The sequence below is a fragment of the Myxine glutinosa genome, chromosome 7 (assembly GCF_964187855.1).
Source record: "Myxine glutinosa chromosome 7, kmMyxGlut1.1, whole genome shotgun sequence".
In the NCBI taxonomy this organism is placed as follows: domain Eukaryota; kingdom Metazoa; phylum Chordata; class Myxini; order Myxiniformes; family Myxinidae; genus Myxine; species Myxine glutinosa.
Window position 1 is genome coordinate 31,515,818 of NC_136267.1, and position 17,418 is coordinate 31,533,235.

Consider the following 17,418-nt stretch of genomic DNA (forward strand, 5'->3'; position numbering starts at 1 on the left):
CAACTCGGGAACTCTCTAAATCCCGGGCTGCATATATATCCCAACCCGAAAGCATAACCGAAACCGAAAGCCATGCCTCTCAGGCGAGGCGCGTTTCGGTGGTCACGTGACCGACAGGTGCAAAGGACCATAACCGCACGCGCGGCACGCTTTGGTGGTCACGTGACCAGCCACCCCGGCGCCGAGGCTGTCCGCCGGTGACGTCACCGGCTGGAGCAAGGAGATTCTGCCGCTGGTCTCGCTTGGGGGACCCATGGGTCGCTACACACGCCCCCCCAGAATGGACTTGATCCAGGAAGGTCAACCTGAGGGGGGTCCGGATGACCAGACCGAAACGACCCCTGGCCAGTCGCGGGGGGTCCGGTGTGGTGGCGGGTGGTCGGGGGGGGGGGGTGCAGGCACGGGGGGGTCCGGTGTGGTGGCAGGTGGTCGGACGGGGGGGGTGCAGGACGGCGGGCGGCCGAGGGGCCGGGCAAGTCCTCGGGGGAGGCTGCCGAGGTTCCTCGCGGGCCTCCCGAGGTTGCAGTTCGCGGGTGCAGTGCCGAGAAGGCTCGAGCGGTGCACGCGAAAAGCGGGTGAGCCAACCGAGGGGCTGGTCCAGGCCTCGGGGGAGGCTGCCGAGGTTCCTCGCGGGCCTCCCAAGGATGCAGGGTCGGAGAAGTAGTTGCGGTTGTAGTTGTAGGTGCGCGAGGGTGACGAAGCGGCCGTGCCGCGAACGTCAGTGCGCGCGAAGGTGACGAAGCAGCCGTTCCGCCAACGTCAGTGCGCGCGAAGGTGACGAAGCAGCCGTGCCTTCGGGGGGTCTTGGAATAGGTTCGCCCCTCTGGTCGTAGAGGAGGAGGAGCCGAGCGCGGTGCGCAAACCTCATAGTCATGGCCGTCGTCGTTACCGAAACTCCGGCATGTCGAAACCGCGGTCGAAACTGCGCCCGAAGCCATGCGGGAGAAGCAGGCGTCACCAGCCGAGGTGGCTTCCCTGGCTAGGGCGTGCTTGCCGTGTCCGTTCGCAGCCCCCGCATCCGTGCGGGGGCAGTCGGGGTTGCGTGTTCAGATCACGTCGGGGTCACCAGTGAAGAGCCGGGGCTCTTGCTTGATACGGACGAAGAGACGGGCAAGACACAAACTCGTCCGAGAAGATGTTTATTGTAAAAACCAACTCGGGAACTCTCTAAAGCCCTTTTATCGGGCTGCATATATATCCCAACCCGAAAGCATAACCGAAACCGAAAGCCACGCCTCTCAGGCGAGGCGCGTTTCGGTGGTCACGTGACCGACAGGTGCAAAGGACCATAACCGCATGCGCAGCACGCTTTGGTGGTCACGTGACCAGCCACCCCGGCGCCGAGGCTGTCCGCCGGTGACGTCACCGGCTGGAGCAAGGAGATTCTGCCGCTGGTCTCGCTTGGGGGACCCATGGGTCGCTACACTACTAACTTCTAATCTGGTGTGTGGGTGTACCTACGCATAAGGGAGAATGCTCTTGAAAATTGGGTCGCCACGTCAAAATCCAAGATGGCCGCCTTGCGTCTTCCACTTTATCAACTCACATCACTTCACCGACGGGGAACCTAGGCGTAACGCTTGTACAATTAACATTTATTTAACTACGAAATTAATCAATCGATTATTGTACATCTCTCCCTCCAAATACCGTCTATATGTGATGCATGACGGTATGGCCAGGCACCAAAGGTGCCCTGGCATTGCCTTGCTGGAAGATGTTATTTATTTATTTGGCATGGGGGTGGTGTACTTTGAATGTATCTGTACTTGTCTTGGATGTTTTTTTGGCAATTTTAGTTGTTTTGAATTTTGGAAGTGTTACGTGCTCCTCCCCAAATCCTGGTCACGGTGTACCTCCGAGCCCCGAGAGGAGTCACTGCAGAAAGATGTGTTATTCTGTATGTCAAAGATCAATGGTGAAACCACACCAATTGTTACCAACAAACAAGTATTGTATTAAGGTCACAAGAAAGACAGTACAATAACAATATTAATCAATTGTACAACCAATATATCATTCCTATGATGGTACCATCAGTTTCGTACAATGTAACTCACTGTGCTCCAAGTGAGCGAAAAAAAACATTCCCAATGTCTCTATCCCGGAATCAACTCAAAGCCAAAGATGGGCCAAGGGGTCCTCAAGAGGCGACTGGGAAATCACACCTTCGGGTATGGACGTTCAACGGCTCCCAATCGGCGAACCGCAAATTCACACTCAAAATCCACGTTACACACACACACACCAGGTTAGCGTCTGGATGCGGTGAAATGGTTGAAGCGAGGTGAAGAGCCTAGAGCGATGCGAAATCCGGCGCGATGCAAAATGGCCAACCGGCCCGTACCTGAGATGTATTGGCACTCCAACGATTCTCTTCGGAAGCAACCGCAAAACCTGTCACGCAGGTTTATCTGTCACAGCTATAACAACTCTGTCGCAGGAATCCCTTTCCCAGGAAACCCAAAGTTCACTCGTGACCCCCGTTCGCCAGCGTTTGCTCAAAACCTCAACGCAGCTCGGCTCCTTGTCCACTTCACTCGCTCCACCTCTTCTTCCTCGTCCGGGTTCCGATCCGGTTTCCGGTTTCTTTTAAAACACTAACTTTTTTTACCTTTTGAAAACAGTTATCTCTATTTCACTTAAACGATAACAATAATAGTACATGGAACCAAAAATGTTTACAGTGGATGAAAACCACAACAACAGAAGTGACGAATCTGTAACAGAAGCTCGATAAATATAACTCTCCCCAACATCTTGCACAGACCAAATTTGGCTCAGGAAATTCAGTTCCACTCACTCGGGGAGCTACAGACCTCGGGGGCACTACATTTTAATTAGCTTCAGTAGGGCTGGCAGAATATCCCAGAGGTATGCACACTCACATCTGAGATGTAAATCTTGGGTATGAATCTCGGCCCAGCTATAAACTGCCATCCTGGTGTTCCGCAGACAGGATGAGTATTCACCGTGCGCCGCCCCTCGGATGGACATCTTGCCAGTATTACTTGGTGGGCGTCGAAGATCCCAAGGTGTCTTTAGCGAAGAGCAGGCGAGCCGTCGCCAGCACCTTGAACGGATATAAAATTCCTGCTGTAACCTACAGGGGGTACTGTATCGGCAGCATTGCTGCACTCCTGCAAAAACTAATGCAAACCCACGACCAGACACCTGATGCATACAAACAAACGGTTAGGTTCAGTATGGTAACCAACCAATTTTCAGTTGTTATTATGTTCACTATTGAGATCCCATGTGGTCACCATCTTGTGTTCAATCTCCCAGGGAATTGGATCTGGCAAACTGCCTATTAGCAAAAGCACTCACTCCGTTTCTTCAAAGCGCAGTGGTAACTGGCTATCAATGTTCTGACAGGTGCAAACCGGCATTCTTCAGAAAAGACAATTTGTTTGGCAAGATACAATGAATAAATAAGTACTGCCACCATTTATCAGAAATGTAATAGATGTAGAGCCCTGCCCTCCTACATGAGTCCCGGGCACTGTAGTACATTGTATGCTTAAAACTTTAATTAGTGGGTATTCCAGTCGTTAATAAATGCTGTTTTGTGCAGAATATCACCTTGACCATCTTGCATGTAATTTGATTGTTGAAAACCCATTTTTGCTCATTGGTGTTCAGAAACAAGGAAAAAGGGGGAATACTAGCGATCCAGGAAGTCTTGCAGGAAGGGCATCCATCATAAATGCTGATATGGCCAAATTATTGACCTCGATCTCTGCCACCCATCTCCACCACATTTTCTAAAAAAACCTAGACCTCTCCTCTAACATCTCCTCCATGACTTTCCATGATCTTCCAGCAACCCCCTTCTGGTGAAACTTCCAAAATCCAGAATCACTGCTCACCTCCACTCAGTCGGTCGTTCTTTTTTCTCGCCTGTGGAACCAACTTCCACATCCTCTTCAATCTCATTCTTCCATTCAGGTCTTCAAGGCAGTTGTTCACCACCATCTCAGATCATCCCCAATCCAAAACTATGACTCCCCCACCCACCCCCCACCTCAATGCATTGTCTTTCCAACTTTCCAGTTTTTTTTTTTTTTTTTCCTTCCTGAGAGTTTGCTTCTGTCTCCATCCTGTTGCCTCCTCTCCTACCCCTCATTCTTCCCCACATCCATTATTTCTCCAAGTCTCCCTCGATTTTGTCCCTTAAACCTGCGGCTCTGTGTTTCCTCTCTCTCTTTCTGCTGTTTGTTTTGTTCTGTAACATCCTGATCCATTCCATGTTCTAGCTTCTCCATGAGCCTCCACTTTGTACATAATAAAAACCTCATTGCCATTTTATTCCTCCTCCCACACTCCCCATACATTCGCTTAGTCCCTCGTACCTCTCCTTTTCAGAACCAGTGTTTATATAAACCAAATCACCATTGAACACCGCTCCTGTTGTGGTGGTGCTCCATCCAGGAATCCATGAGATATCTTCATTTTTATGCCTCCGCCGACAAAGTCGCCGGAGACATTATGTTTTCGGATCCGTATGGGCAAAACCTCATTTTTCTCATAAACCATATATCAAATTGAGACGAAACTTTCAGGGTAGGAGTGACACCCATGCATAATGTTTTTATGATAATTGTGACGTCATAGGTCACGTGGTATGGCAGCCATCTTGGATTAAAAGCAAATAATTTAAAAAATTCTCGCAAACCGCTGAATGGAAAAATTTGAAACTTGGCACATTGTCAAGTACTCCCAATGGGGAACAAAAGCATGATAATGATGACATCATAGGTGAAGTGGTATACCAGCCAGAAATGTTTTAATCGAATTACTTATCCTAAAAATCTGAAATTGCATGCACATGATCTATGACCCATTTGTGTTGAAATATGAAATTTATGACATCGGTCACATGGTTTGGCAGCCATATTGGATTGAAGGAAAATATTAAATAATTATATCTCTGAAACCGCTCATCCTATCGATTCGAAATTTTATGAATATCTAACGGCACTGTTGCATATAGTTTGAAAATGATGATGTCACGTGGTTTGGTAGCCATTTTGGATAGAAAAACGAATCTTATCCGATCAACATGAAACTTCACAAACATGAAACCTCACAAACATGATCCACTACCCATACATATGCAGAGTGATGGCATCTACCCATTGTATGACTATGCAAAGGCATATTGGCGACACAGTTGCATTGTTCTCGTCTAAATTTGCTTTTCACAATTTACTTCTCCATTTGTACATGTGAGATACATAGATGGTCACAGACAGGACACATACCTTGCTGGTACATTTATAAATACTGTATTAACAGGAACCAAGATACCTCTAAATACATTGTATCACTCTTGCCAGGCTCACTTTGGGCCAGTTTTGCAGCTTTTCATAAAACTTCCAGATTATGAGATCGTTGTGCCACATTCTTTAAACATTGCTCCAAATGGTTTTTTAAGTAATTGCCTGAGGGTTTGGGAGGCCTAATGAATTGCTCGTTGCTGTTTGCCTATTCTTGCCTCCAGGCTGCCGGAGGGTGTGAGCTATGAAGAAGGAGCGCTGATTGAGCCACTGTCTGTCGGAATTCATGCCTGCCGCCGTGCTGGTGTGACCTTTGGAAGTAACATCTTGATCTGTGGGGCAGGTATTATCTATATAAATAAAACACAGTTTGTGTGTGTGTGTGTTACCTGAATCCCAGCCTGTGCCAGAGCAGCTCGCTGATTCGCTCAGAGCGATCACGTGATGTTCCATCCTTGCCGCCAGACTCGCTCACGTACTTGATTTTTGGCATAGACATGGCCATTGGGCCTGGGAAGGACATGGCCTACCTAAAAATGACCTCCGATGACGAGATCCATATTTTTTATTCATATTTAACTTAGCGCATTTCAGCGAGGAACATTATACACTGAATCTCAGCCTGTGCCAGAGCAGCTCGCTGATTCGCTCAGAGCGATCACGTGATGTTCCATCCTCGCCGCCAGAACCCCCTCCTTTTTCCCTCCCCCTCCCCTTCCCCTCCTCCCCCCCCCCATTCCCCCCGCCCCCTCCCCTTCCCCCCTCCCTTCCCCTCCTCTTCTCCCCCTCCTCCTCCCCTCCACCCCTTCCCTCCCCTCCCCCTTCCCTTCCCCTCTCCCACCCTCCCCTTCCCCCACACCCCTCCCTCCCCCCTCCCCTCCCGTCCCCTTCCCCCCTTCCCTGCCCTTCCACCCTCCTTCCCCCCCTCCTTCCCCCCTCCCCCTCCCCTTCCCCCTCCCTTTCCCCCTCCTCCCCTCCCCTTCCCCCTCCTCCCCCTCCCCTTCCCCCTCCTCCCCTCCCCTTCCCCCCTCTGCCCCCTTGCCCTCCTCCCCCCCATTCCCCCCACCCCCTTCCCCCCTCCATCCCCCCTCCCTTCCCCTCCTCTTCCCCCCTCCCCCTCCTCCTCCACTCCTTCCCTCCCCTCCCCCTGTCCACCCTCGCCCCCTCCCGTCCCCTTCCCCCCCTCCCCTCCCCTCCTCTTCCACCCCTCCCGTCCCCCTCCTACCCTCCCCCGCCCAGCAACGCTGGGTACTTCTGCTAGTTATTATTATTATCTTGTATATGATGGAGTCGAGATGATCTGCTAAAGCCATAATGATGTCCTTCAGTCCTTCCTTCCTTCCTGTCACTCAATGCGCCCATTAACATTTTTTCCCCTACTGTCCGAGACGGCTCAACGGGTTGTTTTGAAACTCCGTATGACTCGTGACGTCGATGCGCAAAATAATGGAGCCATTTTTTAATTTCCATCCAGGTGGTGAGATAATTAGCTAATTAACTCAAAATGTAATCCATATTTGTGTGTCCATCACCTATCGTGAGATTCCGTCATCCATATTTGCTCGTTTCTTAATTTTAACCTCTTAATTCTCTTAATTCAACCTCTTGATTTAATCTGATATTGATCATCATTTTATTCGATCTCTGAATTAATTTTAACCTCTCAATGTCATTAATGCCCTCTTGCTTTGAAGAAAGGGAGAGGGGAGGATAGAGAGTTGGGGTGGTAGGCAGGGGTATGAGGGGGAGGGGAGCTGTGGGAAGGGGAAGAATGGGAGGGTCAATTCGTCCTTTTTGGTCCTTTTTAGTCATTTGACTCTTTTAGTCCTTTTAAGACCCCTTTGACACTTTGGACCCATTTTGACTCATTAAGACCCTATAGACCACGAAGACTCTATCACCTGATTCAGCTCGACTACGACTGCCCTCCAACAGGAGACAAGCATCTCTCCTACTTGGGCCTGTTATTACGATTGTCATTTCATCATTATTTTTTAATGATTCATTATAATTGTCATATTGAACCAGTATTTACTTGTAAATTTGTCCTGCTGTGCTTCTGAGGCAGTTCCCCTGTAGATTAGGGCAAGGATTTGGTCTTTAAATGGTCTACTGGCACACAATGGCATGCTCCTTTTGAAAGACAAAAGAGGTGAAATGCACTGGCACACAATGGCTTGCCCTTTACACAAAAAGGTGCAAAAACAGATCGTTGCAACTACAGACCAATCGGCCTGCTCGCAATCAGCAAGGAATCGATCATTGCTTCTGATATTAAATCTTTCCTCTTCTCCAATGGCTTGATCTGATCATCAATTTGGATTCAGACCAGGTCACTCTACACTGGACATGCTGCTTCTGCTGTCTCAACAATGGATGGAGGTCCTCAATGCCAAACAGGATATCAGAGCTGTCTCACTTGACATATCTCGTGCGTTCGATGCGGTCTTGTACGCCGCCCTGCTCACCAAACTCTCCGCTTATGGTATCCATGGTAATCTCCACTCATGGCTTGTGGACTTCCTCTCCTGTTGTAGTCAATGTGTGGCTCTAAATGGAATTCTCTCATCTCCCCTTCCTGGTCAGGCTGGAGTTCCTCAAGGCAGTGTTCTGGGTCTTGTGCTTCTTCTGGTGTTTATTAATGATCTCTCAAACTTTGTGGAAAATCCTCTCTATCTTTTTGCTGATGATTCCACTCTCTGCCGCTCCATATCTAAACCCTCAGATCTGCAGGCAGCAGCCTCCTCACTCTCTGCAGACCTGAATAAAATCGCAAACTGGTCAAACAAGTGGAACATGTCCTTCAATCCTGACAAATCTCACACTCTTACGATGTCTCTCCGAAAAGACCGACTGGAAAACCCTCCCATCTACTTTCTCAACAATCCTCTCCAATAAGTTCTGTCACTCAAGCTTTTGGGTCTCACTATCTGCCATGATCTTTCCTGGGAAAACCACATTTCCAAGCTGGCCTCCAAAGCCAGTCGCCGACTGGGCATCCTCCGTCGTGCGAAGTCCTTCCTTGGCATGACTGAGCTTCTCACCACTTACAAAGGTTTCATCCACAGCTCAATTGAATACTGATCTCCCCTCTGGGCTGGTGCTCCTGCCTCACACTGAGCTCGGCTTCACGCTGTAGAACCAAAGCTTTCAGAATAATTGGAATGTCCCACGATGAAGCCGATTCTGAGGGCCTTCCACTCGCTCACCGCAGGCAGGTTGGCGGTCTTTCTATCTTCTACCGACTCCTCTCCGGCCTTGCACCCCCTGCTCTGTTTGGGCTCGGTGTCCCATATATTCTTGCAGGACGTACAAGGTCTGTCAGCAACCCTCTTCTGGTGAAACAGCCAAAATCAAGACTCTCTGCTCACCTTCACTCATTCATTCCTCTTTTTTTGTTTTTCCACCTCTGGAACAAACTCCCACACTCTCTTCAATCCCTCTCCTCCCTCCAGGTCTTCAAAACAGCTGTTCACCACCATCTTTTATCTTTCCCTATCCAAAACCTTGATCTTTTCTACCCACGTTGATCCACTACAAACACACCTCCTTCAAATTTCCTGTTTTCTTTCCTGAAAGTCCTAGTAGTGTCCATCTTGTTTATCCTGTGCACCCTGCCCAGCTCTCTCCCTTCCACAGATCTCCTGATGTCCCTGTTCCCTAATGTTGTGCTTCCCTCTCTCTCTCCCTCTTGTCTCCCGCTCCCTTTATTATATGTTCTATGTGTCAGCTCTTATACGAGCCTCGAATAATTATACAAAAAAAAGAAAACACTTGGTATACTGAACATCCAACCATCATTCAATGTTGGCAGAGGGGTCCTCAGCTTAACATCACTTTTGACAGAGAGCATACTTTGTGGTGCAACTCCTTGCCTGCATTGCTCTAGTCTAACAGTTTATAGTCGGATGGGGAATCAAACCCAGACATGACAGCCCATAGGTAAGTGTGCAACTTCTGCACCACGCTATCGGATGGCAGGTATTAACCCTTTTGGTTCTTTCTTGGTGCAGTTGGGAGAAATGGTCTTCCTCCATGAGGGCATAGATCGCTGTACTCAGCATTAAAGGTGTATGGGTTTTCTCATTTCAACATCTTTGGTGTCTTTGCAACAGGTCCCATAGGATTGGTATGTCTTCTTGTTGCCAAGTCCATGGGAGCAGCAAAGGTCATGATCACAGGTAAAGTGGAAAAAAAATAACAAACCTTAAAAAATAACTTTGCAATTTCCATCACCATACAATATATGTGAAAAGTCTGAGATTTCCATGCTGGCATTTACTAGATTTCTGATGTGCTCTTTCTACACCCAAGTTCATCATTCAGCTAAAGGAAGGAGGTTATGTTTTCACGTCCGTCTGTCTGGGAGCAGGATATCTCAAAAGGTTATGGAAGGATTTGGACGAAACTTGAACAGGTTGGGTGTGTAGCAAGGACCAATTGATTTGAATATGGTGAATATTCGGATCTGGATACGAGAATTTATAAGTGATTCTTCACTTTTAGCAGATAGGGCCAAAACAATATGTGGCATGTTTGTTGGTGGATGAGTTGGGTCTGTGACAAGAACAAGCCGATCCGATTTTGGTTTAGGTCTGGATGCAGATCTGGCCTTTGTGCGATGCAAAACGTAAACTGGGGAGGTATACGCTCTACTGAGTGCAGTTCTAGTTATCTTTGTTGATTACTTTACTGAAACGTATTGAGATGTAGACTTTTGATGTTGAGACTTTTGTACAAGATGTCTTGAAAGTCGCTTTACCCCTCCACAGTAAAGCATTCTTTCTTAAACTCTTAACATACAGGTTTTATTGTGCAGCACTTACAATAATTAATCGGTCAATGTAGCTGTATGGACTCCATCGTTCTACTTGCATCACTCATTCGTCGCCACGTCCTCTTATAGATCTTCTGTAGCATTTGTGGATGCAGCCAAACACAAGCAAGCAACTGCTCTTCAACACTGTAAAAACTCGTATCTGCCATTCCGTATAACTTCCTACTGACTCCTGCATTAGTGAATCGGTGTTTCCGCATTCCACTGGAGGAAAGGAGGGAGGTATGAGAAATTTAGCAGCAGGTGTAAAGTGGCTTTTAGGCCACTATGTGCAGGGTGACCACTTTATTGCACAAATTAAGGACCAGCATTGCCATTTATGGAATACCGTCTAATGTACACACGAGTGCTTAACCTAATGCAGAATAAACGCAAATGTATTTGTTGTATAGTTATCAAAATACGGGAAGGGTGAGGGTTGGACATGTTGAGGCTTCTCACGTAAACTTTTTTTTCATATTTTGCTTATTGCTTCATGCTGAAGGAAAAAGCATCTCTAAAAGGGGAATTAAAGGTTTCATTTTGAGAGATAATATAATTAACTAGCTGAAGTACCAGGCATTGCCCAGGGAAATTCATGGAAATATATATTTATTTCTTTCCTGCATGGCAATCACAAAACATATCACTCAATCACTCCTGGGAAAAACCCAGGCAGTGTATAAGCAACATATTCATTCGAGGCCTGAACACGGTGGTTTTGCAATAAACCTGTGTAAATGTGGCTTAAGAGTAATAATACCACACTTTCTGATCTTCATCCCATTCCTGAAACCGATCGTAAATTTGGAGGTAATTGTAATCAAAGGCAAGATTGTCTCATCACGCAACGAATAATGGCCGCACAACTCGCTTCAGACTCATCAGAAAATGAATTTGAAGAAATACTTTTCTTTTAATGATATTTACTTGATCCAATAGCAGAGGACTCATGGATAAAGTTCAGAATGTTTCAGCAGAATAATGGAAATAGTCATATGGGAAATTAACGATGAGAAAATCCAGGTTGGCGAACTTTGTTTTGGTAATTGTTGCATAATTTGAGCTGGCTTTGGTCAATACACGAATTGTGTACAACTGTCATAAGCTTTTAGTTATGCTCTTTGAGCAAATCCACTAGGTGGCACCTGTAACTTGCAAGCGATGGTGGTGGTTCAGGGCTGCTCACGACAAGCTGTGAATGTTACTGTGTCTAAGAACCAATTCTGGACAAGTCATAATTCCGTCAAACAGTGTCGAAATTCCATCCTGAGCAGCCATGGGAATCTAGCCCGCACTACTTCGGGCAATGCAACAAGAGTTTACCCACTCGAATACCAAGCCATTTGGTAGCGAGGATGTAGCTTGTGTAATTCCTGTACACAAAGAAACCTTTGGCTGGAGTGACTATGTGGAGGAATTTGTTTTGATTGCAGGCCACTCGTGGTGGAATATCATGATGCAACACCACTTGATAGTGCCATTCTAACACATGTCCTTAATAGGCCAGATTCTTCTTCTCTTCCCTCCTCACTTTCCTGCTCAATTTTCCTCCCGAGTCTTCAATTTTACTCCCCTACCACCAATCCACCCTCCCTCTCCTTTTTCATAGATAATATAGAAATGGCCCATTAGGTTTGGTGATTAAGCTTCACTTCCTTGGAAAGTTGAGTAGTTGGCAAGGCCACAGAGATGGCAGAGATGCCGTTGCTCCCAAAAATATTATTGTCACTGTCCTCACTGGGCGACACTGTTCGTTATGTACGTGAAAATGAGCAAATTAATTCACTGGACAATGCTGCACCCCAGAATAAGTAAAAATAAGTTGTGGATTTTTTTGCTTAAAAAGTTTGTAATTATCACTCATGAACACAGATGTATATGGCCTGGAAAAGGCCACAAGCCTGACTGAAACACATGAATTAAATTTGTATTTTGTGATATTTATGACTTGACTTTAGTGAACATTATTACTTGATATTTGATTATCCCTCTTTTGCTTCAGAGGAAGTATCATAACAACTTGCTTCTTCCTAAAGTACTCCAGATTTCTTGCAAAAGTAGCACCGATTGATTAAATGTGATATTTGATAGAATATCCAGGTCAATGCATAAGGCGCTGTCTTCAGAAGAGACGATTGAAATTACACGAGTGAATTCCAGGAAGTGACTTCATATAAAATGGCGGATCGGAGTTGTTGTTTTTTTGTTTGTTTTTTTGATACAGAATCGAGGCTCATGTTAGAGCTAACAGAGTTCATGCATGTTTCAAGTTGTGCATTGCACCCGAGTCTGAGATTGGGAGTTGGGACTCGGGAAGATAGCGTAGGGACGTACTGTGCAAACCTACACTGACTGAGCTGCAGGAAATTGTGGCAGAGGAGCGGAATCTGTCCGAGTCCTGTGTACTGGCATGCTGGTTTTGCATGTCAGAGCCCGGAGCATTCCCCTTCCTGGTCCGCTGTGTGTGGAAGGAGGGTGGCCCTCCACATTCCACGTGAATCAGTATATAGCGCCTCGGGCAGGGTTGCTGTCATCTTGCATCACACCATGTAAGCACGGCTTTTGTTTAACACACTGCATATGCGTGCTATCCAGTGCTTAAGTGAGCATTATGCCCCAATGTATGCAAGAGAGATTTGGCTGTGCCGTCATGAAGCATTTAGACGATGACAAGTCAGATCAATTCTATCATAAAGGCCACAAACGCCAAGAAAGGAACCAGATTGACTATCAAGGCAGGAGCAGTGGCCAAACAGTCTCCAAGGGACAAGAAAGCACCTCTGCCAAGTCCTGTCACTAAGCTGTAGTCGCCTAGTCAGCCTGCATCTGTCACACTTTGGAGGGAGGGTTAGTGAAGCATTTGCTGACTGTCTGGCCTACGCATATCTGGCACTTAAATGAGGATTCCCTTTGGGCCTGACAATGGGTCGGCGTGCAGCATCTTCTCCGAGAGTCACCTTGGGCATCGATTTGGCTCTTGTCTCGATAGGTTGGGATTTTTTGGTCCCAGCCCTGTTTTCTGGATTCTCAAGTGTCTGATTGAAGACGAGGGTGAGGGTTCCACAGTGTTATCCACTGGCTTGTCTGGGTGGCCTCCTGGTGGTTGTGTCCTCCCGATGTAGGTGGGCTGTCACACAGATAGATTTGGCCATCATGGAATGCACTGTTTTGAGTGGTCGTGGAGATGGGAGCATTAGCCAGAGGCTGCAGGGCAGGTGTGGACGGAGTGTATCTCACAACAGAGGCTAACCAAGGAATGACAAAGGATATTGATCAGTCAAATGTTGAACCTACACAGTGTTGAACCTACACATGATCAACCCACTACTTATAGTGGCACCAACGCATAATAATGCATAAAAGAAGAAGCGGAAGCACATGTCACTGGATAAGTTTAAGTTCGTGCCGGACAAATGAATGAGTTCACAGTGGGCTGGAGCCTGGAAATTACCAAAAATGGACTCTTATCAGGCATCAATGGCTCTGAGTGCTTCAGAAACTAGACAAAAAATCCAGTTTAACAAAAAAAAAAGTAAGTCAAAAGCTCAACTCCCAGAAAAATGGTGAACGTTAGAAGATCGGCAATATTTCAATTTCGCGATAACCTTAGCTCAATGGTTTCGCGGAAACTGTATTTTGCCAATAAATCTGTCAAAGGCTAAGAAAATGACAAAATTATGCCCATCAGGTGCCAAAAATTTGAGGTTTTCGGTCAAATCTTTTGCCGATTTTTGATTATTTACCCATAAAATCGATTTTTTTTGCCACCCAAAATTTGACGCATATCTGTAAAAATTTCAAAATGCCACAAGCCAGATTTACTCCAGTGTATATTTCCTGAAAATATAGGTCTCAGTGCCTTAGAAAATGCATATATTGTGAAATCTGACTTGTGGCAATTAGAAAAAATGAATTTCACACAAAAGTCAATTTTCTGTCAAAGTCAACTGTATACTTTTCTTTTACAAAACAATAAAGCATCTCTCACTATGAAATTGACATGGGACGAGTTCTTTTCCATCTGCCAAGAAGCGAAACCGAACAACTTCAAACCTCCAGATTGGGGCAAATGTGTTTTGCCCAAATACCCGAAATATGTGTTTTGAGCCCGAAATGCCCAAATATGGTAATTTGGGCCCAGACCCCTCAAAAATCAAAATTTAAAAACAAAATTTTTCACGTTGTAATAAGCTTAGTAATACGCTTCTAACGAGCCCTCAACCACTATCAGGGGATTCTTTTAAGCCAAGATATTGAGATATTTCCAATATTTCACCCTCTCAGCCCTCTGTGGAGTTGCTATAAACAGTGTATTAGGTTGTATATGTGGGTGGTGTCTGGCTTTGGGGGTGGAGGTTAGTTCCTTTGATAAATGCTTGGAAATGGCTCGTCTAAGGGCTTTGGCAAGATGGTTAAGGAAAGGGAGAAAAACTTTGTGGGATTTGTTATTTGGTTGTGTTCGGGGGTTGATCTACAGCAGGTGCTGGCATTAGTGGGAGTGTGGAGGGTGTGGGTGAGTGTGAATTTGGAGTGTGCTGATAGCGGTGGTGGGGGCAGTTGACCGACCAAGTATGACTTGTGCGGATGTCAGTCTCAGTGTGATGTGTTGTGTATGTGTCGTTTCATGTGCGGATGATAGCGGTGGGGTTGTGGTTGATTTAGTCGGCGTTTGGAGTGTTTCGGATGTGGGCACCAATGGTTGCCCTATAGGCGCATTAATGGTTGTGGTACGAATAATGTTGGCGGTGGGGTGGGTGCAGAATGTGCGCGCTGTGTTGGGCGTTGGATGGAAGGGAGGGCGGCCTATGGTGATAGCTTTTGTCGGAAGCAGCGGTTACATATGTGCACTCTCCATTTTGTGGCAGGGATCGAAAAAACAGGATTTTGTGACGTTTCAAGGGTGTGGGAATAAGGGATATTGATGGACTATTGGTGACATTTTGTCGGGTCATAGTGGAGGAACATTGGTTGTGGTGTATGGTGGTGCCAACAATGTGGGGAGAATATATTCAGACGATTTGAAGGAGGTGAGGTACAAATTATTGGGTTATTGATTGAGGGAAACTAAGGTTTCATTGTAATTTTTTCTGGGATTCTCCCGAGAATGTGTGACTGTGAGGAATTTGCAAGCAGAGCGAAAGATGTTAACCTGCGGTTCACGAAATAGTGTGACCAGCATGGATTTTTGTATTCGAAGCACTACGAGTCTTTTATGGAGTAAAGGGAGTTTCCACATTATTGCAATGGACAAAACAGAAAGTAAGCAGCAAAGTTTGCAATGGAAATTGAAGAGGTAATTAAGACTGTTTTAGGATAGAGGATGGGGAGATGCTGTTGATGGGGGAACTGCTGCTGAGAGCCTGCTTGGTGGGTACAAGCAACAAAGTGTGATTACAGGAAGGGAAAAGTCAAGTATGTTATATACCAACCGCAGGAGTTTAAGATGGAAGTGCTTGAAACTAAAGTAGATAGTGAAGAGTACGATATAGTTGCAGTAAGTGAGACTTCATTTAATGAGTAGAGTTACTGGTGTGATCGGAGAGAGTAAAAGGTCTGCGTGTTTCTACAGATTTCTGTTCCCCTTCATAAGGACAATTTTGAGTTGGGGTTTAAAGGCCAATCTTTTGACATGATTGTGTGTTCTCTATGGTTTATTTTTTGAGGATGAAACAAACTCAAACAAGTACAGATACATTAAAAGTACACCGCCCCCATGCCAAATAAATAAATATCATATCCTCGAGCGCGCGACATTGTCGGGGCGCCTTTGGCACATGGAGACAGAATTGGGAGAGAGCGGTGTACAATAATTGATTAACTATGTACTTAAAATAAATAAATTTTCGTAATCAATTGACTAATGGCATACCTGAACCACCAGTGTTTCGTCCGCAACTGTAACGTTGTGAAAATTAATTAAATAATTAATCGATTAATTGATCAGTCAATAAATAAAAAATACCCTCTGTAGCCAAATCTATTGGTCACTGCCGTGTCCAAATATCTGCTGGCTAGCTCAAAAGGTGCATGAGATATTACCCAGATGAGAAAGAAAATAAATGTGATTAATAATAAATAAACAATAATCGTAAAATAATAATTAATTTCTTAATCGATTAGCTAATAGTATACCTAAACCACCACCGTTTTATCCGAAACTAACTTTTTTTAAATGAATCGTAATTTATTGAATAATTAAATAATTAATATATTAAGCAATAAATCAAAAGTACCTTTTAGTCAAATCACTTGGTCATTTACGTGTCCCAATATCAGTTTCCTAGCTCAAAAGGTGCCTGAGATATTGCCCAGATGATAAAGAAAATAAATAAGTACCTGTACTTAATAAATCGGTAATAACTAGATAATTAATCAATTAATTGATTAAGCAAAACAAAAAATCCTGTTTTTGCCAAAGCACGTCCTCACTATTGTGCCCAAATGTCACCTTCCTAACTCAGGATAGCTGAGATATCACCCGGACAAACGGAGTGAAAACTGAGTACTCCCTTTCAGCGTGCATCATTGTCATGCAGCGCCTGGAGATGGAATCAGAGAGGAGCGGTGTACAAAAACATTTTCCATAAAAGAGTAATTATGTCTCTTCCATTGGAATTGTAGATGGTCCCTTCCAAACCGAGCCTTAAGGGCGGTGTACAGAAGCGTTTTTTTAATAACAATAAATACAACTTGCAGGGAGGTGAAATTCGCTGCACGTGATGTACAACCCACGCAGAGTAAAAGGAGTGTACATTTACACATATTATGTCTAATAAATAAAGTGTACATATGATGTGTACACAGTGTACAACTAACTGTACATATGATGTCTAATAAATAAAGAAGATGTAAGCACACCTGCCACGAGGCCAAAGCTTCAGACTTTGGCATGCTCACGAAGCTGCACCATCGAATAAACTGTTCCAAACCATCATTTTTGATGGGTTTTCACCCCTCAGCCCAATGGGCTAAGGGGTATTGTCGTCTGGGCATCCGCCAACTTTTGGTTTCCATCAATTTCAAGGAGAACGGCTTGTCCGATTAAATCCATTTTTGCAGTGTGTGTTGAGTGGAGGAAGGTTCTTTTCGAAAATGGGCGCGCTGCGATTTTCAATATGGCTGCCACGGCAGCCATCCGGGCTTCCGTCAACCTTTGGTTTCCGTCAATTTCGAGCAGAACGGCTTGTCCGATTAAATCCATGTTTGCAGTGTGTGTTGGGGTTGAGTAGATGAAGGTGCCTTTCGAAAATGGGTGCGCTGCGATTTTCAATATGGCCGCCACGGTAGCCATCTTGAAATTGGTTTCCGTCAATTTCG

At 45.6% G+C, this 17,418-nt stretch overlaps 1 protein-coding gene across 2 annotated transcripts in view; it reads left to right on the top strand.

Annotated features, from left to right (window-relative positions):
• The window catches only part of SORD (sorbitol dehydrogenase), a 45,837-nt gene that overhangs the window by 14,090 nt on the left and 14,329 nt on the right, over positions 1 to 17,418 (top strand). For both annotated transcript variants that reach the window (XM_068121986.2, XM_068121987.2), the window contains exons 5-6: positions 5,507 to 5,625; positions 9,398 to 9,463. In XM_068121986.2, coding sequence (XP_067978087.2) covers positions 5,507 to 5,625; positions 9,398 to 9,463 — 185 coding nt within the window. The remainder of the gene's footprint in view (positions 1 to 5,506; positions 5,626 to 9,397; positions 9,464 to 17,418) is intronic.